At 40.9% G+C, this 26,209-nt stretch overlaps 1 protein-coding gene across 21 annotated transcripts in view; it reads left to right on the forward strand.

Annotated features, from left to right (window-relative positions):
• The window catches only part of LOC139774349 (uncharacterized), a 165,651-nt gene that overhangs the window by 109,689 nt on the left and 29,753 nt on the right, over positions 1-26,209 (forward strand). For 2 of the 21 annotated variants that reach the window (XR_011718582.1, XR_011718565.1), the window contains exons 7-8: positions 5,889-7,486; positions 7,706-9,986. The exons of 7 other annotated variants lie outside the window; for them this stretch is intronic. Coding sequence is in view for 12 of the 14 variants with exons in the window: in XM_071709789.1 (XP_071565890.1) it covers positions 16,189-16,511 (323 nt within the window). In the remaining 2 variants the exon portion in view is untranslated. Of the gene's footprint in view, positions 1-5,888; positions 7,487-7,705; positions 9,987-10,613; positions 10,979-11,790; positions 12,297-16,188; positions 16,889-18,998; positions 21,656-22,383; positions 22,782-23,118; positions 23,952-26,209 lie in introns of those variants that run through there. 12 more of the 21 variants (XM_071709789.1, XM_071709640.1, XM_071709816.1 and 9 more) reach the window with 6 other exon arrangements.

The raw sequence follows: 26,209 nt of genomic DNA on the forward strand, positions 1-26,209 counted from the left end.
TACGTTAATCTTTACCCCTCTCGACTATTCGACAAGACGGATCCGTGCGTGCCCACGGATCTCTCAGGCGAGAACGGAATTCCGAAGAGCGAATCGCCCACTGAATCGCCGCCGCTAACTCGACTCTTCGAATTTTTCAGGTGCCCGCCAGAACGCCGCAGCCAGGAAGCGGCGCAAAGTGTACTCCCTGAACAAGAGTCACTACTGCCCACGCTGCAACCGCGGCTTCACCCTGAAGAAGAACATGACGCGGCATCTGCGCCACGAGTGCGGCATGGCGCCCAAGTATCAGTGCCCGTACTGCGACAAGCTCTCGAAATTCACGCAGAACATTTACGCGCATATCCGAAAGTATCATCCCGGTCAGGCCTTGTGCTTCAGGCGGTTGTATTGAGCGATCGTCCCACTTTCCCTCTTCTTACGCTTCCGTTCCAGTTCGTCCTTTGTTACTCGGGAAAATACAGCAAATTGACAATTACTCTTGTGTGATAAAAGGAAAACTCAATAAAGTCCCTACGAGTCGAGTTATCGTCCAGTCTCTGATCCCGCTTCTACGATGAAGTAAATGCCGGCGCCCGCGCTGTTTCTTTCTAGCAAAGATAACGCGTCGAAGCAGGAGGTCGCGATCCGGAGAGTTATCCCGGATCAAACGAGTCCTCGTACTTCGCGTCGCGCGAGGCCTTCCGCTTCTTCTAACCGTGACGGTCATTCTCGATTTCAGGTGCTGCCAGGAGACGCCAATACGCTTCACCTTCGAAGCGGTTCGTCTGCAAGCGTTGCAACAGACGATACGTCCGCGACAAGGGCCTGAGGAGGCATCAGATGTACGAGTGCGGCAAATCACCACGCTTCAAGTGCCCGTATTGCGGCAGTCGGGCCAAACGCCGCTCGACCATTTACGTTCATGTGCGAATGAAACATCCCGGGATGCACGTATGGACGGTAGATCTCGGTAAATAAATCCGTCTCGCGTAAACGGCTTTCGCAAAGATTTCACGAAGAAATACAGACTTCCGATTTTTGCGCGTGAACAGGTATAGGGCCAACTGAGAAGCCTAACGGAATTGTTAAGTAAATCTGCAGTTTTTTTTCTAATTTTTTTTTCCATGATTGTGAATGTTTATATGGGATAATATGTCCCTTACCACTCCGCTCCATTGTTCATTTTCGAACCAGAAAGAAAAGGGACGCTTGAATAAGCGATAATATCGTTTAATTCGTTATACCTAATCATCTTTGTGCTTGTGATTGTATCGATAAGATTCAACAAATGCGACGTCAATGTAATCCGAAATTTCTTTGCCTCGAATTTATCTGAGGCACATCTATTGTTAAAAGAAGAAGTTTTAATATATGTATCACACTAAAATGCATGCTATAACGTTTTTCCTTACTTTATATAATCTCAAAAGCGAATAAAAATAAATTGAAATTACTCCTACGTATCCCCTCGTATCAACCTCTTTGGACTTTTTCACTCCACAATGAGTGAGTTAACGTGTACATACTGTATTTCTTGTACTTATAGCTTATCTTCTCCACGCTTGGAGCATCCATGTTATGCTCGCTCTTTGTTTCCTCGTTCGTTTATTTTTCAGGGTAAGAAATTAACACAGGCGACCACGTTGAATCGAGCCGCGAAAGAGACACGTGCGTCCGTTTGTCGCTCTTAAATGTTATCATCCCGTCCCTCCCCCGTCGGTGAACCGCCGTTTCTGACTGACGATCAACCTGTGCTTTTACAGCTCTCTACAGTCGCTCCTGCTACGCCGACGTCGCGTCCACCGTCACCACCGGTCACCGGCGCCGATTCCGTACCAGATTAGGTGCGTCCATGGGCGGTACTTCGTCACCCGGTACCTATGAGTGCCCCAAGTGCCGCAAGATCTACAAATGGTACCGCGGGCTGCACAGACACCTCGAGTACGAGTGCGGCAAGACGCCGCGCTTCAAGTGCCCGCACTGCGTTTACATCGGCAAGCATCGCTCGCACGTTTACTCGCACATCAAGAGCAATCATTATAATCGGCCCATCTACGCAATCGACCTTCAGCAAGACTGAAATCGCTTCAACGAACGAGTGAATGAATTCTTTTCTCGCACTTCCCCCCCTGAAATGGGACAGATTCCGACAGATTTTACCGGTGTTCGACGCGCAATACTGTCGTTCGACGCACGAATAAACTTTAATAAAGACCCGCGTGTGATTTTATGATGTATATAACGATGACATCACGCGAGCTGTGGGTCAGTGTAAATGAAGAGTCCTATTGTTTAACATGATAGGTGTCTTCGGACATTAAAGACGTTTTGACGATTTTGGTCGGATGGCTTTAAACTTATTTAGTCAGTTAACTAATGCCTGTGATCTCAGCCTATACATCAGCGAAACAATGAGAATGTTTATTTTTCGAGTATAATAAGCCGCTGTTGTATTTTATTTTATAGTATCCAATTCGATTATCGGCATTTCTAACGTTAACAAATCATATTTATTAATGGAATTCTATTTATTAATGGATATTTATTTTGATGACAAATTGACCGTTTTTGTTATAACTTTATCTGTTATAGGTTAATGTTGACTATTTATGTATTATCTTGTCATTACGTATGCCAAGGTATGCGAAATCTGTAACGTTCTTCGAGATACCGAAATTGCACTATAACTGTTTGCAACTTATCGGTAATAAACAACATCGTTTAATACCAAAACCGATGAATATTGTACATAGTTCTAAATTAGGTTTACAAGACCTGCAATACTGTCTATAGAAAAGTACTTTTGTCCTTAGAAATGTAACTGTCCTTTTGCCAAATGTTTCCTCTATCTTCTGATTTGTCTCTTTATGTTCTTATCTTCTGCCTTTACTGTCGTGTTGTTTAACTTGAATCACCAATATTGTTGTGGCGATCCTACAGATATTACTTTCTCAACGGCACAGATTTCTCGGCGATATCTCCGATAGCACAGCAAGGTTGGCAGGGAGGGAGTTCTTCACAGGTGCTCGAGCGGGAAATGTCGAAGGCTCGTACGCGAGCCTCGCTCCCGTCATGTCACTTCCCGCCGCGTCCGACATCGAGTTATCCTCGAGGGTCAAGACGAAGTACGAAGAAGCTCGCGCGCGGAACTAGCCCCGCGCGTGTGTGTCGACGCGTGTTCCTCCTCCGCTAACCGGCTGCGAACTCTCTTTTTCCAGATCCGTTTCTGAAGTGGTCCGTGCAGAGCACCCATAACATCGAATACATCCAGAACCTCTTGCCCCGCCACCAGTGCCCGAAGTGTCACCGCAGCTACAAACACCGTAGTCACATGATGCGGCATTACAGATACGAGTGCGGCATACCGCAGCGATTCGAGTGCCCGTACTGCAAGCACCACTTGCGTCAGCGTACGCACGTGTGGACGCACATACGCACGTTCCATCCGGATCGCGAGCTCTACTGCATCGACATCGCCACCAACTCGAGGCTCTCCTGGCAGGAAGTGCACCGAAGCGAATGAGACATATCGTTCGCCGAGCGATCCTGCCTTTAGTCGTTTAGAGAATTAATTTTATTACATTTGACGAGATATCTAATCGGTATTGGTTGACATGTTTCGGAAAGAAGAATTTACGTGTACTTTCCATTTTCCATATTTATATGTTGTTTCCATTTTTTTTTTAATATCTTAAATTTATGCCCCTGCACAGGATATGCGAGTAAAATCTCCGTATTCTGTATCTCGTAACGTAATTCCCGCAATGCGTATTGCATATATTAATTAAAAATTTTGTATAGGTACACAAAATTGTAATTAATATGTACAATATTATGGAAATTACACTAAAGAATATAATGTGATAGGAGAATCATGACTGTCGAGACCTCAGATGTATCTTATAATTATGTTTAATTATTTAGATAACTTATTTTAGAAAACTTAAACTAAATGGAACTTATTTTATAAAATAAGTTAATTATTTGAAGAGCCTTTTCAAGACACTTTGAGAAGTGAAAATTTGAAAGATTAGCCTCTTGGAAAATTTGTGAATTACAAGCGGGCAACGCTATATATAGGACTTTTATAAATATGTATATAAAACAAAGTTTTTTTCAGTACCTATATTAAATGTGTTCCTAAGCTCAAACTGTCGCTCTAGAATTTACAGGGACGATTGTATAGCTGGTGCCAAAATGGTTGAAACATTTTTCAATGACTCTTGAAATGCATTCGATATCAAAGTTTATTTTCTAGTTTCTTTGGAAGACAAATTTTCCTGAATATCAGATGCGTTTTGAGATTCACTAAAAAATATTTGAAAGAATGGTTTCAATAATTTTTACACCAACTACGTTATAAATACTATCTTATACGGATATCTATCACGAAAGGTTTCGCTGTTCAAGCATTATATATAATCGTGGTAGATTTATTTTCATGACAAACCTTTAATCGTCTTTAGTGTTTTCCCACTTCTAGGTCGTAGATCAATACGAAACATAATGAATTGCATTTCACAAGTCACGTTTCGTTTGCCGACGAGACGAATCTACGTTGTGCTACCGGTAAATGTATAAGAAAACCATAACTATACATGGATATGGCTGCCCTGCCCCTCGTCTTCGAATATCGACTTTAAACAATAAATTCGAGTATCTTCGAATTAAGAATACGTGATACGAGTTATTGCGCACTAAACATTTTATATGACAGTTTTTTTTAATTAGAGAATGTGTAATGAAACGTTCGTTGATCTTGCGATCTTGCGTGCACCAATAAAGACAACTATCATTCGAGTGATATCTTTCTCTTTCCTTTCTTCGTTTAATTTCTGTGAATAATGAAGTCGACGTTTTCGACTTTTTGCAACGACAATATTTAAGAACGATCCCGTCCACATGGTTTTCACGCGATTTATCGATGAAGGAGTGCGCTAACACCGTTTTGCAGGACACGTTCATTATGAGGATAACCGAAGATCGGCTCGTTATTAAAACGATCATGCTTTTTTCATGGGTTTCAGATAGTTCCTCCAAGCGGAGGAGGAGTCTCGAAGAAGTTTATTCGGAGTCGGGCCATCTCAATAAGCGATACGGCCTGTACGAGTGTCCCAGTTGCGGCAATCTGTACAAGTGGAAGAAATCGATGCTCGCGCATCTGCGCCATCAGTGCAAACAACCGCCGAGATTCGAATGCACGTATTGCCCGGTAAAAAATTATCAGAAGGGCCATATCATACGTCATCTGCGCGTGCATCACCCGACTCTGTCGCCGTTGTACTACGATTGGAAGCTCAACAATGTGTACCGGCTCTGATTAAGTATGCGCTCGCCCTCGCGTATTATGATTGTTATGTCCAATAAACTGTGCAGCTGGATCTCCAATTGAGTGGCTAATTTGTAAAGAACCCTATTATCACCCCCACGACACAATCGTCGACGTCTGATCACTTTAATTTCGTTTTACCGATAAATATGAATGTATGTTCATTAGATTCTTAATCAACTCGTCGCCGTTTCACTTGCAGGTATACGGATACGCTCGTCGACGAATAAGATGATACTAACGGTACGTCTTGATATTCCAAGATCAGGATGTATGTCTGTCGCTCGACAGTCGGCCTTTTCATAATATTCATCAACATCGTACTACGCACGTAGTTTATATGAACGATTTATTTACGACGCGTGTAGACGAAGACGGAAATGCTGAGTACGTGCGAGGTCACGTTGCGAGACTCCTCTCGCGTCTCTCTCAGATTTAATCATTTTCATTATGCGTTGCTTGTTAAGGAAATCCGATGATGCAGCCTAAGCCGAACGGCCGGTGATCATCGTAAAAATCTTTTCTTTCTCGCGCGCACTCGAGCATGTCCTTCAGCATCTTCGTCTCCGTGTTTCAGGGCTCCACGTGGTGTCGCCGTTCGGGCCGCCGAACATGATCTGCAAGTATCAACCGGGAACGGACGGCAAGCTCAATTCCGAGGCGTGCAGGAAATCGAGGATACGTACGCGCAAGGTCAGCGCCGACAACATGAAGCCGTTCCAGTGCCAAAAATGCGGTCGTGGCTTCACCCTGAAGAGGAACAAGGACCGCCACGTGAATTACGAGTGCGGACACGAGCCGAGGTTTCAATGCCCCTACTGCGGGCTCCGCAGCAAGCAAACGTCACCGGTTTACGCCCACATCAGAAAGAAACACCCGGAAGAGGAGGTCTTTATCTTCGACATGAAGCTCTGAGCACAACAAGAAGATCGCGAGTTCTCTGGTTCCATACCTGATCTCGAGCTACCCAAGTGAATTTTCGTCTTTCCACTGGGCCTGCTTTCTATCGCGATCTTCGTACATCACTGAAGACGAATGTTTCTCAATCTCGCTTGTTACTGCCATATTTTTCTTTTTCGTGAAAGAAGTGAACTGTGATTTTATGTTGTGTATATATATAATATGTATATATACAAGTATATATTATATATATATATATATATGTATATATGCATTTTTTTTAATTACAATACAAAATACAATTTATTAATTGCATTTAATTAAGTAAATATATCACTTAATTCAGCAACAAAATGAAATATTAATGAAAAGGCTGTGATTTAATCTGAAAATAATATTTTCTCTTCTATGAGTCTCACTGTTAAATGCTATTAAACATTGTTAAAATTTGTCAAATAATAGTAAACTTTTCTAGAATTTCTTATTTCAATCGATTAGTGCCTGAATCTTCCTTAGTCATGAATAAATTTCAAATCTGACTAAGAAAGATGCTCGCGAATGGCTGGTATCATGCGTGTTGAGAAACTGACCTACTTTGCCACGCAGACTTTGCCAAGCGACGACCGAAGCCAATCATCGGAAGAAGATCATCCAGAGACTTTAAGGCTGATATTTCGTGTGTGTCGTACGACAAATTTTTTAAGCATGTTAATTGGCTGCAGGATAAAGAAATTCTCGAGTTTCTAGAAATCTTCTACCTTGTAGCCAATCAGTACGCCCGACAAAGCTTGTCGTACGACACATGAAGTATCAGGCTGACTCTGGGATAGTTGACGTAGATACTTTAAGATCTGAAGAAAATTGTTGCTTCTACTTTATATAAGAGAATCATGATTCGCTTGTACGTTGTTTTGTAAAATAAAGTTTTATCATGTCTACCGCTGAAGCGCATGGATCTTAACAAAGCGGCTGGGCATTAACGCCATTCTTGTTCACGTACCTTTTTCGAGTATACGACCAGAGCCACGGGCAGCACGGATCCTCTTATCACCCGAAGACTGCACAATCCGGCGTTTACGATTCCGATTTTTCTAATAGATCTCTAGTTACGTAGATTCTCGTAAGCAGTAAGAATCACACGTAGCGATTTTATATTCCAATTTTAGACCGCATTTTTGTAAAGTCACACAACGTGCTTCTGCGTCACCGTAGCCCGCGCGACGAGAGCGTTGCTGAATACAGGTTCGTCAGGAAGATGCCCCGCGGTTATCACAGGTATTCTCTCCACTAATGCAAACTACACTAATGTTCATCTCCACTAACGCAAAGCATGAATATCAAATCCCCCGGCAAATCTTCCAATTGCTCCTACATCGAAGGCAGCTCGAAAGCTCTTTACGACTTTTCGTAAGCCTTTGGTTCCCTCGAATCTTTCCGCTACACGTCCCCGAATGCGGTGTGCCGCTGCGTCTTATTAACCGACCAACTTTGAAGTTCCAGGTTTTTACGCGACGGCCCCGCAGCTGGATCTCAACTTTGTGTTGCAATCCTGCAAGGGCTTCGAGATCGAAGGCAGTAATAGGGATTTCGGCCAGGAATGTTCCATATCGAGGTCAATGACGAATTATTATTCTCATGGCCGCGTGAGAAATACCTATCATCTGAAGGGCGGCGGATTCGCCGCCGACAACAAGCCCTATGGTTGTCCCAAGTGCGGCCGCAGCTTCACTGTCAAGGGCAATATGACCAGGCATTTCAAGTACGAGTGCGGCCAGGAGCCCCGCTTCCAGTGTCCCTATTGCGAGTTCCGCAGCAAGCAGACGTCCAACGTGATGTCTCACATCAGGACCAGGCATCCCGGTCAGAAGGTCTACGTAGTGAACCTCCTCAAGTACGAGGACAAATAAAAGAGAAGGACGATCATGCGGGACGATGCAATTTCACGCGATGACAGTGATTTTCTCGATTTGAAATGAGCGGGGAACCGCACTCGTGCGAACGGAAAAAGTCATTTGGGAATTTTGAATTTTCACCGGACAGATTTTATGTGATCACGCTTTACGCGCGAGTTATTCGAGGATTGCGTATAGTACGATCGACATCCGTTAAGATAGATCGGACATGCAATTATTGCTCGCGATTCTACGCGACGAGATGCCGCACGAACGTCCTTAGCTGTTAAGAGTTTCACGAGCGCGGTGCGGTTCCTACGTCGTCGGTCTGGTGATGTTTAATCGGTTTAATTGCAGTACTTGATGCAACAATCGCGGGGCAGAGGAGTGCGAATATTCGTTGGCTTAGCCGTATAACGAGACGCGACGTGACGACTTCGTCGTGAGGGTCTGCTGCCGATGGGCCGCGAAACGGCGAACCGTGTAAAATATGTAGCGGCTGGAATAGTGGGACTCAGTATTATCGTCAGATATTCTCTCCGTCTTTACACGTTACGAAATATCTCCATGCTTAGCAGTTAATGAGCCGGCGCGCGGAACTTTTCGATGTGCTGCGTGAAATTACGACGTATTCGGGAATACTGATAGCGCTATCGATTTAGCCTCGGCGATGTGAGGCTTTTTGAGATACGCGAGGTAGGGCGGGTCTTTAAGCGCGAGCACATTCCGAGTTCCAGCATTCGCGCGCTATCCAATAAGCAATTTTTCGATTATTAGGGGCTTTAAGAGAGTCGTATGTTTTTTAAAACGTAGATGTATACCTTTTAAAAGATTCAGGTTGTGAGGTTGAGACGATGGGACACGAGGAAACATTTGCGTGCGTCTAAAATGTACCAGGATCGATCAGACTAGATTATGACGCCGGGGAGCGAGCGGCGTGCGTGTTATCGTTAGCGAAGAATTGTCGATTTTACAATTGACAAATCGTCGGAATTGTTATAGACGACGAGCGACGCGCCAAGCGATCATGGGCGCTCGTCACGAAGACTGAATTGTTACTAACAGGAGCCGAAAGTCTGAGAGAACAGGGTTTTAAGCGGTCGGAACAAACGTAGTTACCTTCTTTTTTTAATCACGATAATAGAGTCACACGCTGCCGTGATTTTGTTCTTAACATGAAGATGCATCGTTAAACCTGGGACACTAATAGCAATCGATAAACATAGAATATATTTCACCTATCAACGCGAAAGTAGATTGAGAAATGTTGCTCTTCATGTACCGCGGAAACACCAGTTTGTCACACGTTCGGTTATCTCTCGCGATTTGATATTCGCGGCACGTGCCTGATTTTGTTTCTTGCATTCGCATCGCATCCGCGCGGACGGAAGGGTCTCTTAGAGACACGAAACACGTTAGTGGCCGACTGTTTTTGTTGCTGTGATATAATTATTCGTATAGCGATATAAGTGTATTCGACTAAGTACTTACGTACGCGACGAAGCCACGTACTTAAAATGAATACGTATCTGTCGTCGCGCGTAGAAAACGATTGTTCTTCATGCATTCCGTTAGGTCTTCGGATTACGTTCTCTGCGTACTTAAGATTCGTACTTAGGATGTCGAGCAAGTTTTTGCGAGCGAGGGATCACATCCGCACGGGGTATTTTGACGGACGCAAACAATCCTCGGGTTTGTGAGGCCCGTGTTCGAGCTTCGCGCGACGTACGTCAAGATACCCTTACCGATTCCTGGCCGATTAGGAAAGCAACATGTTTTCACCGTCGGTGTATCAATAGCGATTTCCCGCGGTACGTTTTATGATCGTATATCGTCGCTGTGGAAATGTAATATAAAAAATAAATTGATGTTCGGACACCCTACTTGCCCTAATGTGCTTCAGTATTTTTCTCCCCGATATATCCCCCAGCCCCCTTCAGTCTCTCCCTCACGAATCTGGCACCATGTTATTTCAGTTTAAACATTCGGAGACGTAGGACCTCATCTGACGGGTCTGCAAGTTTGCACGATAGACGATCTACTACGCGTGTGATGTTTGTTTGCGGTCAAAACTAACGACGGATGCCTCTCCCTTTCATGACTGTGAGGAACGTGTTTTTTTTTTCTGTTTCAAATTTTCTACCAACGTGCTCGATTATTCCACCCGCGTGCCACGAGACTAATACCATTTGAACAGTAATGCAATAATCCAAACCGTAACTTTCTACCTGCATTTATGTGCTTTGTTCTTTGCACCTTAATATCTAACGAACCACTCTTTCCCAGGGTCAGTGACAAGTATCTCCAATGCGATTTTCCTCATTAATCGCAGATCGGCTGTCTCGTTAATTATTATCTATCTCTAATTTTCTCGAAGCTGAAAGATTGTCGTTTTTTTTTTTAACGATAAACATGTACATAAACGATAAACTTGTCGATGCGCCCGATGATCAGAAGTTACCAGACGTAGCGATCCGGACCGAGTCTCACAATTCGATTTTTGCTTTCAGATCTCCTCATGATGGACTCCTTCGTGAACTTCGTAGGTCCCGACGAGCGTTTGCCCTCCCAGCCTCAGAAGAGCTACTGCCCTAAGTGCCTGCGCGGTTTCACCCTGAAGAGTAATCGCAATCGCCACTTCAGATACGAATGCGGTCACGAGCCCAGATTCAAGTGTCCTTACTGCGAGCTGCGCAGCAAGCAAACGTCGCAGATCTATAGTCACATCAGAAAAAAGCATCCCGCCGAGAGAGTCTGGGTCGTCGATCTAAAGTCCTAACGAAACGTGCGAACGTCACGTGGATCCTCTGTCTTGGTCACGAGCAGTGTTGTGTATTATTATGATTTCAAGCATAATAAACGTTACTTCCACATTTCCCGTCTTGACGATTCTGATGGCGCTCTTATCTTTTTGTTCATCACTAATTGATTGCTCAATTTTCTTCCGGAATTTCACTTTCAGGAACAGATTGCCGACGTTACGGGCACGTCTGCTTATTAACTACATTATCAGGTACGAATATATTACGTGTGGGGCCGTTAGGAATTCCTAATCAAAATTTCCTCGTCCATCTCGAGCTTCTTTGAATTATTGAATGTTTGTCTTTGTGATACTTCACATGTAATTTATGTCAAATGTGTCGCGCGATATCATAAAAGTTGATGACGATCTACATGTACGACTAATGATACTGGATTGAAGCTGGATGATATCGTTTATGTATTTTATTCACGCACGATATTATCATTTGCTTCTACAAGCCGTTGTTACATCACACACATATTTTAATGATACATATGCGAGAGAGATCAAATCGTAAAAATCGCTTCAATGCAAGTATCAATTTTTCCTTCACACGAAAGAAGAACAAAAGGATTGACAGATAATGATAACATATTATTGAAAACTAAGAAGTTGATTATCCGTAAAGATTCTGTTATTCAAGAAATAAAAATCGTCATTAAAATATGTACCCCATTTTAGATTATTTTCTGCATATCAGCTTATAGTCTGAATTCGATCAGTTCGAACGCATTACAAGTACACATTGCACCAGACACTCACTTCGCAAAACAGACGTCGCACTTACGTGCCCGATAACCGTTAATGATCTTTCCTTGGCCTGTCGATAGCTCGTCAACGATTATCCGCGGTCTCCTTCTAATCGTTCCGTTGTTTGCTTTCAGTTCTTCTGTACGGAAGTTACGGGGTCGGCCTATACGACTCAACGAAGCCCGACGCGAGCCAGAGCGTCGTCAGGGGCCGGTCGTCGACTCGACGACGAGGAAGCGGTCGCCGTAATCACGTGTGCCCGAAGTGCGGTAACGGTTACACCGTGATCAAGAGCCTCAGGCGACACTTGCGCTACGAGTGCGGTCTGACCCCGAGGTTCAAGTGCCCTTATTGCGGCACTCGCAGCAAGCAACGCGGCCACGTGAGCCAGCACATACGCAGGAAGCACTCCGGTCAGCGCATCTACATCATCGACTCGCCCTGATGAGGCTTCACCCAGCACACGCTCGCTCTAACGTTTCTCTTCCGTATAGTCTGACGATCTTGTTTTATTGTTGTTGGTTTTACTTCTCTCGGCATATTCGACACTCGGCACTCTTATCGTGCGACGAACCGATGTTACATGTAATTGTCGTTTTGTTAACTGTGTACTTATATAGAATAAAGCATTTCCATGACACTCTGCTGGTCTTCGAGATAGCCGTTTCATTTCCATTCATTTCACGTATCGAAACGCTTGCGTTGATAACTCCTCGGGACAGCCCGGACGCAGTGGTTTGCCGACGCGCGAGCCGGAGCAGGTAAAACGGAGATCTTTGCGCGAGCTTGAACTCCTCAGGGTCAGGTGACGGGAATAATTTGCGGTAACATTTGCAAAAGCGTCTCCACGATCTTCTCATTTTATATCCTTCTCTCCTTCACGCATACGGCACTCGCGTACCTTGATCACTCAGCTAACTCCGCGTCCTGTCGATTTTTTTTTTTTAGACGCGAAGATGATCAAGCTGGAGACCAGCCTGGAGAGCATGTGCTCGGTGGTGATGGAGGAGTACGAGAACTTTAGCTACGAAGAGGAGAAGCCGCTCAACTCGACGAGGAGACGCCGGGGCGGACACTTGCAGGGCGACATCGAGAGGCACACGTGCTCGCGATGCTCGAAGAGCTATATACACGCGTGGCACCTGAAGAGACACACGAAATTCGAATGCGGCCAGGAGCCGAGAGTCCAGTGCCCCTACTGCTCCGCCAAGATGAAGCAACGCGGTCACGTTTACAGGCACATCCGCCAGTGTCACCGGGGTCAGAACGTCTACGTGATCGACCTTAACTGAGAGAACTCACGAAGACGGGACCGATAAATCCCCAATACGGCGAACCAGCACCGGTGCTCTCGAACCTCCAATACTAGGCGCTGGTTCGTCAATTCTCGTCACGCTTACCGAGCAACAGTTTTACCAATCCGCGTAATTATTTCGAAATAGTGCCTTATATTGCGACTTTTTTAAATTCTGTTTTTTTGTTACGAGCTCTTGTATTGTTTATCTATCTTTAATGCACTCGTCGAAACGAAAGCTTCTTCGTAAGCTGCGTGATTCCGAACAGATATCCGTATTGCTTCCGAACGATGTATAGCCTAATGAAGAAGTCCCGAGTGAGTCTCCTTGTCTGAGATGAGAAGTTGGGGGGGGGGGGGGGAGTTTGTATCTGTCGTAATATAAGTATTACAGTACGGATGCTGATGTATCTAGTCATCGTTGATCAGAATGTAGAGGCGATAGAGAGAAATGATGAACGACGGAAGAACGATAAAATTGATTTTATCTGTATTATCTCTTTGTATCTTGTTCTATCGTTATCCCAAAAGAGCGAATAAATTACGATATTTTCTCACTTAATCGAAATAAAGTCATTTCCCTAATAGATTATTTACCTCTATGTCCGTATTATAAACTACAGCCGAATAAAGCAAGTCCGCATTGTTACCACTTGTTACTTTCCTAAGAATGCTGGAATTGTAGTCGACTTGGATAGTTTAATGCCTTCTCGATAGTTTAATGCCATCGTTTAGATTATTATTAAGACTAATACATTCGATTCTCTAGGTCCGTCAAACTTTTCCGATGTGAATTGCTACACTTCGAACAGGGAATCGATAGAATTGGCGACCTAATCGTTGCAATGGTACTACGTCGACATTTAACGATACTGAACACTTAATAGCATTTTGATCTGAGCGATTCCAATTTGATATTACGCGTGTGTGGGTGTAAATTAAAGAGATTGTGCACATATTATCATGGCGCGATGAATATCGATATATGATTTATAGAATTTACAAGAAATATACATAAAGACATACAAAAGGTCTAACAAAGAACAAAAGAAGATAATCGAATATTTTTATTATTATATATTTTTGTACTGTATGCTCGCGCATTTATTAAAATTATGAATTAATGACTAGTATAAATAGATATTTGTATAATTCAATTATATGTCTTTTCCGTTGGATGTAAATTTACGTTTTTTTGATTTTATGAATTAATTGCGGAAAGAGATTAATTAATTTTGCGCAATCTGTTAATCAAATTCGATGAAATTTGTAAATATAGGTTCTGTAAGACAAAATGAGCAAAAAAATATCTGGAAAATCGTAAATCGAATTGCTTCTATTATTGAAAATTTGTAAACTTAAATTCATCGAAAGCGAATGAGTTTATATCAAGAAGTTTAATAAACTCTTCTTTTTCTAAAATTTTCCCAAAAATGTTTGTATTTTAAATAACTGAACATTTTAATTCTGATACAGCTGAGATTAAACAGAATTTCTGATAAAATCGATCCATAGTAAGATAATCGAATGATTTAAGAATCCGACTTTTTCAGGGTCACGAAATTTGAAGGCTGGTCTTGCCGCAAATTGCAGATTCACATTGGTGACTCAAACATTCAAAATTTAGGAAATCTTTATTTTGCCAATTAGGAATTTGCGGTAAAATATTACATTCCGTCTATATATTAAAAATCGCCTTGTCTATCATCCGTCTCGCATTTAGTCGCATTTATCATTTATTTATATATCCAAATAATACAACGCAAACAATAAAACGAAGAATGCATTTTCCTTTCTCTCTCTCTCTCTCTCTCTCTCTCTCTCTCTCTCTCTCTCTCTCTCTCTCCTTTCTCTACTTTAATTATTACTTATATCTTCATAAACGCAGCCACCGCATCTTTTTCCGTGACTAACGCCCCCCGTTTTCTTCTTCCTCTCGCTTGCAGAGCCGTCGATACCGCGCATGATTATGCCCAGGAATCTGCAGCAACGGCTCTATTCGCCAATGATGTCGATCAAGGATCTGACACTCTGGATGTCCAAGCAGAGCGGCGGGAGTATCATATATCCGTATCGTTGCGAGAGATGCGGCAAGGGTTACCAGCATCGCGGCACCTTGCTGAGGCACACGCGACACGAGTGCGGCAAGGAGCCACAATTCAAGTGCCCGTATTGCGCACACAGGACGAAGCAACGCGGCAATCTGTATCAGCATATCCGCACCAATCATCCCGGGAAGAATGTCTTCTCCAGCAGCATCTAGTGCTTGTAAACGTCGCACGCGCATGTTACCACTTTCGCAAGTCTTCCTAATTATCCGATTTCTATTTTTTATCGGCGACTTTGTATACGCGCGAATTTAACGTGGATAGAGAAGGCAGTTGCAGTTACCATTGAGATTAAACTTACGTTTGCGGATATTGCGTGAAACAATACTTGTAACGTGTAACGAGTATGTCAGTGCGATTTAATTGACCTGTTTCTTTAATTGACTTTTTTGCGTGTGAAGTTTCTCCACGGGTGTATATTATCTATATTAGTATTAGTCATAAGCGTAGATGCGTTAGTGCATCCGATCGAATCTGTCAATAATGTATTCTAAATGGAAAGACAATTTTGTACTCGAGTCATACATTTTATTTTCAAGCCGATTCAGGCTTCAGGTGTCAATGCGAAATCCACTTCTTTTATTTTCCTTCCTTTCTTACACATTATATTTGATATCACTGTAAGTACTTGCCAAATTTTATACAATAAATGAATTGGATCATTTTTTCCACGTACTTATATAAATAATCTTGCACGAGTCCAATCACTCTATAACATGAAGCGATAAGTGTTTATTTGTAAAAAAAATATATTTTATGGCGCTTTTGTTAAAAATTGCTAGCAGCTTTTCATTCGTTAACAACGTCTTCTACAAAACAGAAATGCTTAAAATTAATATAAAAATTTTGTATTCAACTTATCTTTAATTGTTATTCGGGGGATATATTTTTCGTAGATATAAGCTGCATAAATTTAATAAATTTAATGAAAAAAATGAACTAGCCATAATGATATATTAGACTTAGAAGAAGTAGGCAAAGACGAGACATTTCATGCTGCATTCTGCGTTCTCACCCTTGCGATCAAAATGTTCGAAAGTCTATAAATTGGACTCAGCCTGCCATTAAAATTTGTTCACCTCGAAATCTCCGTGACCACTTACTAACCGCTGTATTTTATTTTCTTTCAGGGATGATAGCTTGGCAGAGTATCCATCAGTATCACCAGGGTCAGATGATTAGCCAGCACAAAATTCCACACAATTCTAATTATGCGAACCCGAAGATTTCCCAGTTAAAATTCCCCAGCTATCTCGATAAGAAACCGGGTTTCTTTGAGTGCCCGAACTGCGGCAAGTATTACCGCTGGTTGAGGAACATGAGGAGTCACCTGAAGATCGAATGCGGCAAGGACCCGAAGGAGTGTTGCCCTTATTGCCCGCATCGCACCAAGTACAAGAGCAGTCTGCATAAACACATCCAGAGGATGCATCCAGAGATTAATTTCGCGTAATTTTACGCGAAATCTTCTTTTCTTTTTCTTGTTGACTAATCATGTTGTTGTGCAATCAATTCCGAATTATCTAGCGACTTGTGCACCAGTTATTAACTGCACATATATATTATGTATTTAATAAGACAAATAATGAAAATTGTTTATTGTAATTTATCAGGGTTTTGGTAAATTATTATTTATTAAGTGAACTTTTATTAAATGAATTATTTATTAAATAAATTTATTAAATGATCGATTGTTATGCGATCAGTGCACGAAGTCATTCGACAAGCATCGACTCGAATGTTCATAATATTATTATAATTAATCGTAATTATATTGTAAATCTAGTCAGTTGAAATGAAAGCGATATTAAATGGTTCACTGATAGAGTTTGTCGAGCGTTCTTTTTGTTTCGTTCAATGTCCCTGCAAACCCTTACAAACCATGATCGATGCGGGATCATCTTGTCGTTAACCGATATTTGACGATGATATTTTCAGGATGGGTGCTACATCGGTGATACAGATGCAGACATTTTTACACCTTGGAGAATCTTAGAGAGCATATGCGTACCGAGTGCAGTCAACAATCCAGAAGAATATATTACACGTCAAGAAGAAGCACTTATCCTTCATGAATATAACCTGAGATTTTTTTTCAACCTTATATGCATGATACAATATTTTTCTTATACATTATACAGCATGGATCTAAAAGGCTCGTATAATACGTTTTATCGAGAGAAATTTCGCCAAAGAGATTTAATTTTTATCTATTTAAGATTTCTTCCTTAAGTACAATTTGTTATTTGTTTAATATACATGCTTAGTTTATAATCAATTTATTAATTTACTAAGAAATTAAAGAAGTTACGTGATTAATAACGCGCCGCCAAGTCTAACAGATCCATGCAATGTTTTATTTCAATTTTCTGCGAAAGAAATGTCATATCTTGATGAAATAAATTGTCAATGCAACTTCGGAAGTTTCACTTATTTATCATAGATTCATGTGCAAGGTTTTGGTTTGAATCAATTCACGGAATTGGCACCTTACAGATTCGCACAATTTCATCAATGATACTGTGATTGAATCGTCACTTACAATTAATATAAAACGCGTATTTTAATTTTCATCTCATTTCACCTTCTCATGCTATTAAGCACTTTGCACACATCTGCTGAAAATCATCAAGCACATATTTTGTAATATTCCCTACAAGCAAAGATATTAGGAAAGAAGATGGAGGAATCTATGAATTAGTGAATCTCGTACGTATATTATCCTCAGCAATCAAAATATTCTTCTGCAGTTAGGAAGGATATAATATATATACGAGATCTCCACGAATCTCCCAACATTTCAACAAAAGAAAATCAAGCACACATAAATCCGTAAATTGTAACAATAATATTCTTGTGTGAAAGTGCCTCAGAGACATAGGTATATTGCTACTTGCTACATGTTGTTACTTGTTACTAATTGTCAGATCTCGCGTCTTCGAAGCAGGATAGAAAGACCCGCGGATAGAAAGGCACTCGCTGGAAAGCGTCCTCGTTCGCAACGTGGGGGAATTCTCCTCCGGTTATCCCGCGCGACTGTGAAGCGACTTCCTCACTGACTAGTATTTCTGTTGCAGGTGTCAAGTACGCGTGTCAATTGTGCGGGCGAAACTTCTCGTGGCCGTCGAGTCTACGTTTACACCAGAAAATGGCGTGCGGTAAACCTCCGAATTTCTACTGCACCATCTGCGATTACAAGTCGAACTTCAAAGGCAACCTCAAGAGGCACCTGTGTTGCAAGCACAATATAGATTTGTATTGACATGACTAAACGACTGTGCGATTTTTTTCTTTTTTTTTAAGAGGGAGACCGATCCTTATCTTCTTCAAAAGAAGAAAAAAGAAAGAGAAAATTATATCTGCAATAAAATATATTTGCTGCAACACGTCCTATGATAATCTTCCTTTTGATCCTTTACTTTCTTCCCGGCTGCGATCGTCCATTCAGTGAACATCCCGTTGGTTTCCTCGTGGATTATTTCTGTTTCAGGTCATAGGTATCGAAGAGTGTCGATGCCAGAATGGACGAAGTAAGTACGTATGTACAGGAAGACAGTCGCACGTGTGTTAGTTTTTTTTTCCCTCGAGATCGAAGAAGCGCTTTCCGAGACGATCGACCGTGCGACATCAGTCGTGCTCTCGCTCTCGTAACTTCGTTCGCATTTCGGATCACGAATCCGAAGAGATGTTCGCGCGGAATCGTTCGGCCTCGAAAAGCGCCGTGATCTCGCTAGATGGATCATCCCGAGGACGTCTTCGCGGGGGATCCATTCCCGACTTGCTCAAGGCATGCGCTTCGATGTATAGAGACTATCTTGGTTGCGTTCAACGCTTGCTACCTCGACTCCGGGCCCCCTACACGTGGGTCCTCACGGGTTCGCCCTACCCGATCCTCTCGCGGTCTCCGTGATCGCGCTCTAACGGACACCTCTCATTTCAGATGCGCCCCTGTTTCCGATCGTGAGGCCGCGGCTGCACGTGTGCCCCCGCTGCGGCCAGATGTACTCCTGGGCGTCGAACCTGCGGAAACACCTGAAGATGGGCTGCGGCATGGTCACCTTCGAGACGCACTTCTCCTGCCAGTACTGCCCCTACAGATCGAGGATCGAGGCGAGCTTCCTCAAGCACCTGCTCTCGGTGCACAACATCAAGTAGACGTCGCGCTGGGGCGACACCCCGGTATCTCGCCGACCGACGCGTCTTCGATTCTTCCGTAATCGCGACGTCTCCGCGAGGAGCTCGTCCGAGGTTCTTCCCGCGATCGGAATCGACGAGAGAGATTCCCGGTAATCTCGATGATTCTTTCGCAGGAGGAAGAGCTTCGCCACGGTCTCCTCGAGTCAGATAATCTGGTAGTCGGATAATATCATACGCCCTGCGGAACTGTCCTCCCGTAGCTTCCCACGCTATGTTCTTATCTAATAGGAAGCTCACGTATTCGAGCGAAAGCTGGCGTGCCGGCTTTCTAACGAGGAGCTAAAATATTAGCTCGATGGCCGAAGCAGCGAGTGCGCACAGCGTTTATGGTCCGATTGCTTTGAGAAGCTTATCGGAGCGTCGACTCTCGAAAAACGTAAGACGTCGTATGTAGTTGTAATATGACACGTCATATCAATGATCTGTATGGTCTAACAATAAGTGTCGTACTATAGACTCTGTGTGATGTCGTCATTGACGATCGGGACTCCGTGAGAGCGATTTTCGACTGTTTTAGCTTATATAAGTTGTGCTTGTGCGGCGCGTTCGCCGACTTAACTCTCGGAGAGATGATTTTATTTCACATTTATTTTAGGCCCTAAATACGTGGAAGCTAGCTTCTTTCATTTGCAGAAATCGTTCGACGTGAGAAAAGTGACTTTGTAGACATAACTACACTTAATTGAGTGAACAAAATCTAGTCTAAAGGCTGTTTTTTTTTCTTCCGTAAGATTTCAGACGAACCCGCTTCGAGCTGCGGTTCGGAGATAATAATGTGGATATTATTTTTATGTATTTTAACACAGAGTAATACATCTCTTTAAGTATTTTGCTTAATATTAAGTAAAATGTGCAATTATAACTATACATCAATTATACATTCTGATTTTCATTGAATAAGATCCAAGTATACTCACATCAAGCGCAATCAAAATTTTATCTTTCGAAGAACTTCATTTGTTCGTCGAGTTAATCATATCCCAGCTTGGGACTCTAATAATTTCCAGTTTTGGCGAAAGATTTTTGTTACTTTTACAAATAGGAATCTTCGTAGTGAATGTTTAATCTTTGCCAGAGACTTTTCTATCTTTTTCACGCATTTCTGTCGAGGAAAACGCCTTCCGTTCACTATCGGTGCAATTAACAATATCAGAAATTACAATTCGTAACTTCGATATCACGCGTATGTATGTGCGGGCTCTCGTATGTGTGTGTGTGTGTGTATGCGCGTGTGTCTGTGCGTGCGCATGTGTGCAAGGTGGCAGGAAAGTCTGATTACTACCTAACGAGACATTAATGGTCACGTAACTGTAAGTATAGCCGCCGAAAGATGATCGGAGGACGGCAATCATCGAAGACTACGTAATGATCTTAAAAAGTCAAAAAAAACCTATAGGTTTAAGGATAAGCGATAAACTTAAGAAAGATGTCGATGGAGTCATTTTTTAACGCGATTAGTAATACGCCCTTGTACCGTCGATTATCGTGCATTATAGAGACTGCTCGAGCATAGTGCAATTTCACTGTAAATTACGCTAGCTCCAAACTACACTTAGCCATGTGGCGTAGCGGATTTTAGACGACAGTTACTTACATTTATCGACGTACCGGCAATTAAGCGTATCCCACGACAGCCAGTAATTTCGTTTACAAGCAGTGTAACCATGATTAGGGATAAGCATGCATCCGCGCGTGGCCTCTTTTACAATATACACACAGATTTCAATTAACACGAGCATTGATTTTCCTTTTTAGGGCTTTGTAAACGCACGGCCATCCTGCTTTCGTTTTACAAACCGTTTTTACATCGTACAAGAATGAAACGAGAACGAGAGATATTATGTAGATCGTAGGTGAATTATTATCTGATACTCGAGAAGCGCTGTATCGTCCCATTAATCCACTTAAACGCATTAGTCATTTATCCAAATTCGAAACGCTAACTTCGACATTTCGTAAACATAGGAACGAAATAATATTCCGACGTAAAAATATGTCTGAGCCGATTAAATGTAACGAAGCCTACACGGAAGCCTCGTAAACAGAAGAAGGTACAAGTTTAGGAATTTAAGGGAAGTCACTGGAGTTGCATATCGAGAAATGCATGCTGACAAAATCGGGATCGTTACAAAAAAATTTATTATTACCGCGAAATATTTCTTACGTACGTGAATGATGACGTACATTCGGCAGATAACGACGTTATAGAGACGATAACGATGTAAACCACCTGTCTACGAGACGCACCGCTAATGTATCTTTCCAGTCGATAGATCAGTAGATCGATAGATCGGTGAAGCCACATGTCGCGTCGGCTGCGCTACGCAGCGATTAAGTGTTTGTGTAACGATGTTTCGCATTCGTTTGCTTTCTAAATAAATACCTGTGTACATATTCGCAGTCACGAGAATATTCTTCGAACTGCATCTCCTTTCGTCTTTTTATTTTACACATTCTTATAAATCACTTATGACTTTTTACAGATCGTGAAACGCCTCAATTTCACCAAAGATTGCGTTATTTTATCTCCAAAATTTTTTTCCCCGTTTTTTTTTAAATTTTTGGCGAGTATCTTTTTTATGAATTTTTCTAACTTCCTCATTAAAATTCTCGCTTACGATTGTAATATTATCGCAATTTTAATAGTCTTAATGCGAATTTTTTTTATCATAATCTGAGCTTTATCATTTTATTCAGCGCTCTTAATTATCGTTATATAAATCACCATAAAGTTAAAAATTAAATTAACAAAAATTTTCAGTTATCAGTCTTCAATATTTCTACATTGGCCATAGCTGCAATATTTTTCACATACTCTCCTATCCTATAAATGAAAAAAAAACGCGCGAATTATTACGGTACCGATGAATGTTTCCTTTAGTCACTTACGGGTGGTTTAACAGTTTGGAGCGGTAAACGGGTATTAGGATGAACATAGATGATGCGGAAGTTCCAGTCTTTGTCCATAGGTATGAGATGTATTCTGAAGATGTCCTTGTTCATCGCATGCCGCTTAGATGTAAATGTTTTAAGTAAAACAGATCGCGTCCTGGGAACGCACAAATGGTTGCTCTTAACAACTCGGTTGTCTTCAACGCATACATGACAAGCTGGCTTTTTTGTTTCAGGTGCGCTTGTTGTCTGGGAGAACTATGAGGCACTCGGTACGAATACGACCAACAGATCCAGCAACTATGCTGACCGCAAGTTCAGGTTCAAGCATGTGGACCACACTGGTAGGTACAAGTGCTCCAAGTGCGCGAAATCGTACCGATGGAAGCATCACCTCGTGGAACACGTCAAGGCTTCGTGCGGCCAGAAGAAGGCGGAGTGTTGCCCGTATTGCAGCTACAAGAGCAACCGCAAGTGGAATCTGAAGTCGCACATAAAGAGGATCCACGCGAGCGTATAAAAAGCAGATAACAAAACATTATTGATGGATTACAAAATACATTATTGACTGACAGTATCTCACAACAGATGTCTCCATTTCAATGTTCTTCAATAAAACAAATTGTTTATCGCACTCAGATCTCTCGACTGTGTTGCTTGTAGCAACAGACATTAGTCAAATCTCTCGTACGTTATTCATAATGCTGTTCCTAGAAACCAAATCCTTGAAGACGAGAAGTTCCTCTAGAGAATATCCATACATTCCTTTTAATTACCATCGTCGAAGTTCTTTCTTTCTTTCTCATTTTTAACATCTCTTGATTATATTTTATGATTTTATTCAATTTTTTTTCCTGCGGATAGGATAACATAAAAAGAAAATAGAAAGAAATTCCTGTTGAATTTGTTCCGTCCAAATGCTGAATTCTTTTAAGTATATGTATTTTATTCGCGCCTCTTTCATGTTTCAGGACCATTTATTTACGAGACTCGTTTACAAAGTACGGCGAAATCGCGAGTGTTCATACGCGATTCGGAACAGGTGTGGAGAGCCATTGACGCGGTCGCCAATGGGATGTCTTTGAGGAAGGCCGCGAGAATCTACTGCATATCCAAATCGGTTCTGCATCGATACAGCAAACAGGGCATCCCGAAACGATCGACTTACGCGAAGAAGTTCGAGGCATATGCGAATTTTTAATGCTCGAAGAATATCACGATTATCTAACATTCTAACAATAAGTGGCATTAGAAAGGTCTTTAGAGAATTCTGTAATCTTCGCGATAAAAGATATATCAAGAGATTTTCTTCTTCGATTGACAGCACATTATTTATCATTTTCCTGCCTCTTATACAAAACTGGATGTGAAATTTTATATTATTGCATGAATTGTTATGGTGGTTATTAAATATGTTTATAATTTGTGAACGGTAAGTATCGATGACATCATCGAAGAGTATAACATTTTCAGATATTTTTAATTATAGTTATTTTTCAATATTTTTAGTTATTGTTTCATCAATAATGCGTGTGAAGAAAATATCATACCTCTGCCATCAGTAGTAGTTTTTCGTTTATTTAATTTTCTATTTTTTGTTATTATTAAATAAGTTGAGAAAGAAAATTTTGGAAAATAAAGACTTATATAAATAACTTTTTTTTTTTCAAACGTTAATATAATTTTGTAGTTATTATACTTTTTATTGTGATGTTGTCGGTACGATTATTAATAAAAGAGCGAATAAAATTACACTAACATTGAATATGGAAAAACATTAATAAAAATCGGAATTTTGTTTCTATGTTGTTGTCTACTGTTCCATCCTTGTATATAGTACATACTTCTGTTTCGTCGTCTATCTATATCTAGAAAATTATTATATTATCAAGATTGGAGATTAAAACAAAAATTGCGATAAAAATAATTTTTATATAAAAATAGACAAACACATTAAGAGATAAATAATATATAATATATAATAAATATTAATGCAAAAGTTATTTTATTAAAAAATTATTTTTTATCTTTTCTTCTAGTTCTTGAAATTTATACAGATTTTATCCAATTAAAACAAATTATCCATTAACTATTGATTCATCAAAAAAAGAGCTTAATGACATTTTTAGCAATTATTCGAGAATATGCGAATCGATTAGTAAGGATTTTTATTAATCATTATGGATGTATTTGTTGCAGAGAAAAGATGCCAGCGATTGTTGCGCAAATGTCCATTATGCAATAAAAAGATTAAGAGCCGACGGGTTCTATATCAACACATAAAGAGATGCAATGAGAGTGCCTGGTTACCACCTGAATTCATGTGTGGATATTGCCCTTACCAAACAGGGTTGAAGAGCAAACTTCTTAGACATGTTAATGTTGCTCATGATGTTCCTATGCCTTTGCAGTTTTATCGCTTAAAATTCCGGTTCTCGTCTTCTGATTCCGATTAATTTTAATTCAATTTGTATTTTATTTTATAAATATGTTCATCTATATATATCTTACTAACTGCTATGACAATTCGTATTCTTCAAAGTCGAAAGGAAACTACTTGATGGCGATGTTCACCGATTATAAAATGATTGACGAAACTACTTAATAGGTTGACGAAATTATTTAATATCTGAAAAATGCAACTTATATTTTTCAGTTTCTAATCAATATTCGCGGGATTAATGGATATTATCTTTCTTTTCAAAATTTTCAGACAATTCTGTTGTACATTAAGTTGTACAAACGAATTGCTTTGAGAAATATTACTTGAAACCGGAAATTTTTTACGACCTTGAAAGATCGAGAATGTTTTGTGTGTCTAGAAAATCTTGGGAAATGTTTAAATATCTCAAAAACGTTTGAAATTCTTCAAAGTAAAATTATTATTTATATCTAAGTGATATTGTGAGATAATGTAAAATTAATATCTAACAATTTTATAAAAGTAAAAATATATTATAATTTTTACATAATATGTATAATATAAGATGTATATTTAATATATAACGTATATATATGTGTATATATATGTATATATATGTATGTATATATGTATATATATGTATATATATGATGTATAATATAAGATGTATATAACGTAATATACATAAGTATAATATATTTTCTGTAGTATTAAAAGCAATATATTTTTCAAGATATTCGAGTGACTTTTAACACATTCAAGATTTTTCAAATATTTTTCAACAAGTTTTTGGTTTCGAATAATATCCAGAATAATTTTAGATTTCTGTCATATATTCAGGATGATCGATATGCCTCGAACACGTCATTTTTCTTTATTCAGGACAATGATTATAAGTGTGATCTGAATGTTAAAGTAAACCTACTTATCGCGCATTAATTATTAAGATACTTATATATGGCGCTAAATATACATCGTTCTTCTGCAAGACTTTATGTTTATCTTTTTTTCATTTTCCTTCACTGTACATACAAGACTAACTGTGATGTAATTGAGAAACGATGTTCGTGCAATATTCGCGAATTGTAACTTGGCATGAAATGCATCTCCAACCAAGTACGCTTGTGAGAATATGTGCAGATAGGGTGACCTTTAATTTTGTTTAACGTGACACGTACCTCCCTTGGGGCAGTATAAGCTACGAGAGATAGACGAGTAGACCCAGCTAGACCCTAGACATCGTCGAAGAGTCTACTCTTCTACGCACGCTATGCACGAATTCGCGAGGAAGAGTCGCAGCCGCGTCCAGGAACGATGCTCTCTAACCGGGTGTTCCCGTGTTCTTTTGCTTTCCAGATGGACGCGCGGTGGGCTATCTGAATTGCCAGAGGGTGACATACCCGTGCAAGAATTGCGGCAAGGTCTATAGCTACTACTCTAGCCTGGCCAGGCATCTGAAGCACGAGTGCGGCGTGGAGCCCAAGTTCCACTGTCCCTTGTGCCCTTACAGGACGAAGCACAAGTCGAGCCTGAACACTCACCTGAATGGCAGGCATATGAAGCTGCTGAGCGACTTTTATACCTTGCCCAATGGCAACAAGACGTCTTCAACGGATGGGAATTAAATTGTATCTGCGTCC

This window comes from Temnothorax nylanderi, unplaced genomic scaffold (assembly GCF_030848795.1).
Source record: "Temnothorax nylanderi isolate EJ_2023f unplaced genomic scaffold, tnyl_v1.0 TNYL_tig0004_pilon, whole genome shotgun sequence".
Lineage (NCBI taxonomy): Eukaryota > Metazoa > Arthropoda > Insecta > Hymenoptera > Formicidae > Temnothorax > Temnothorax nylanderi.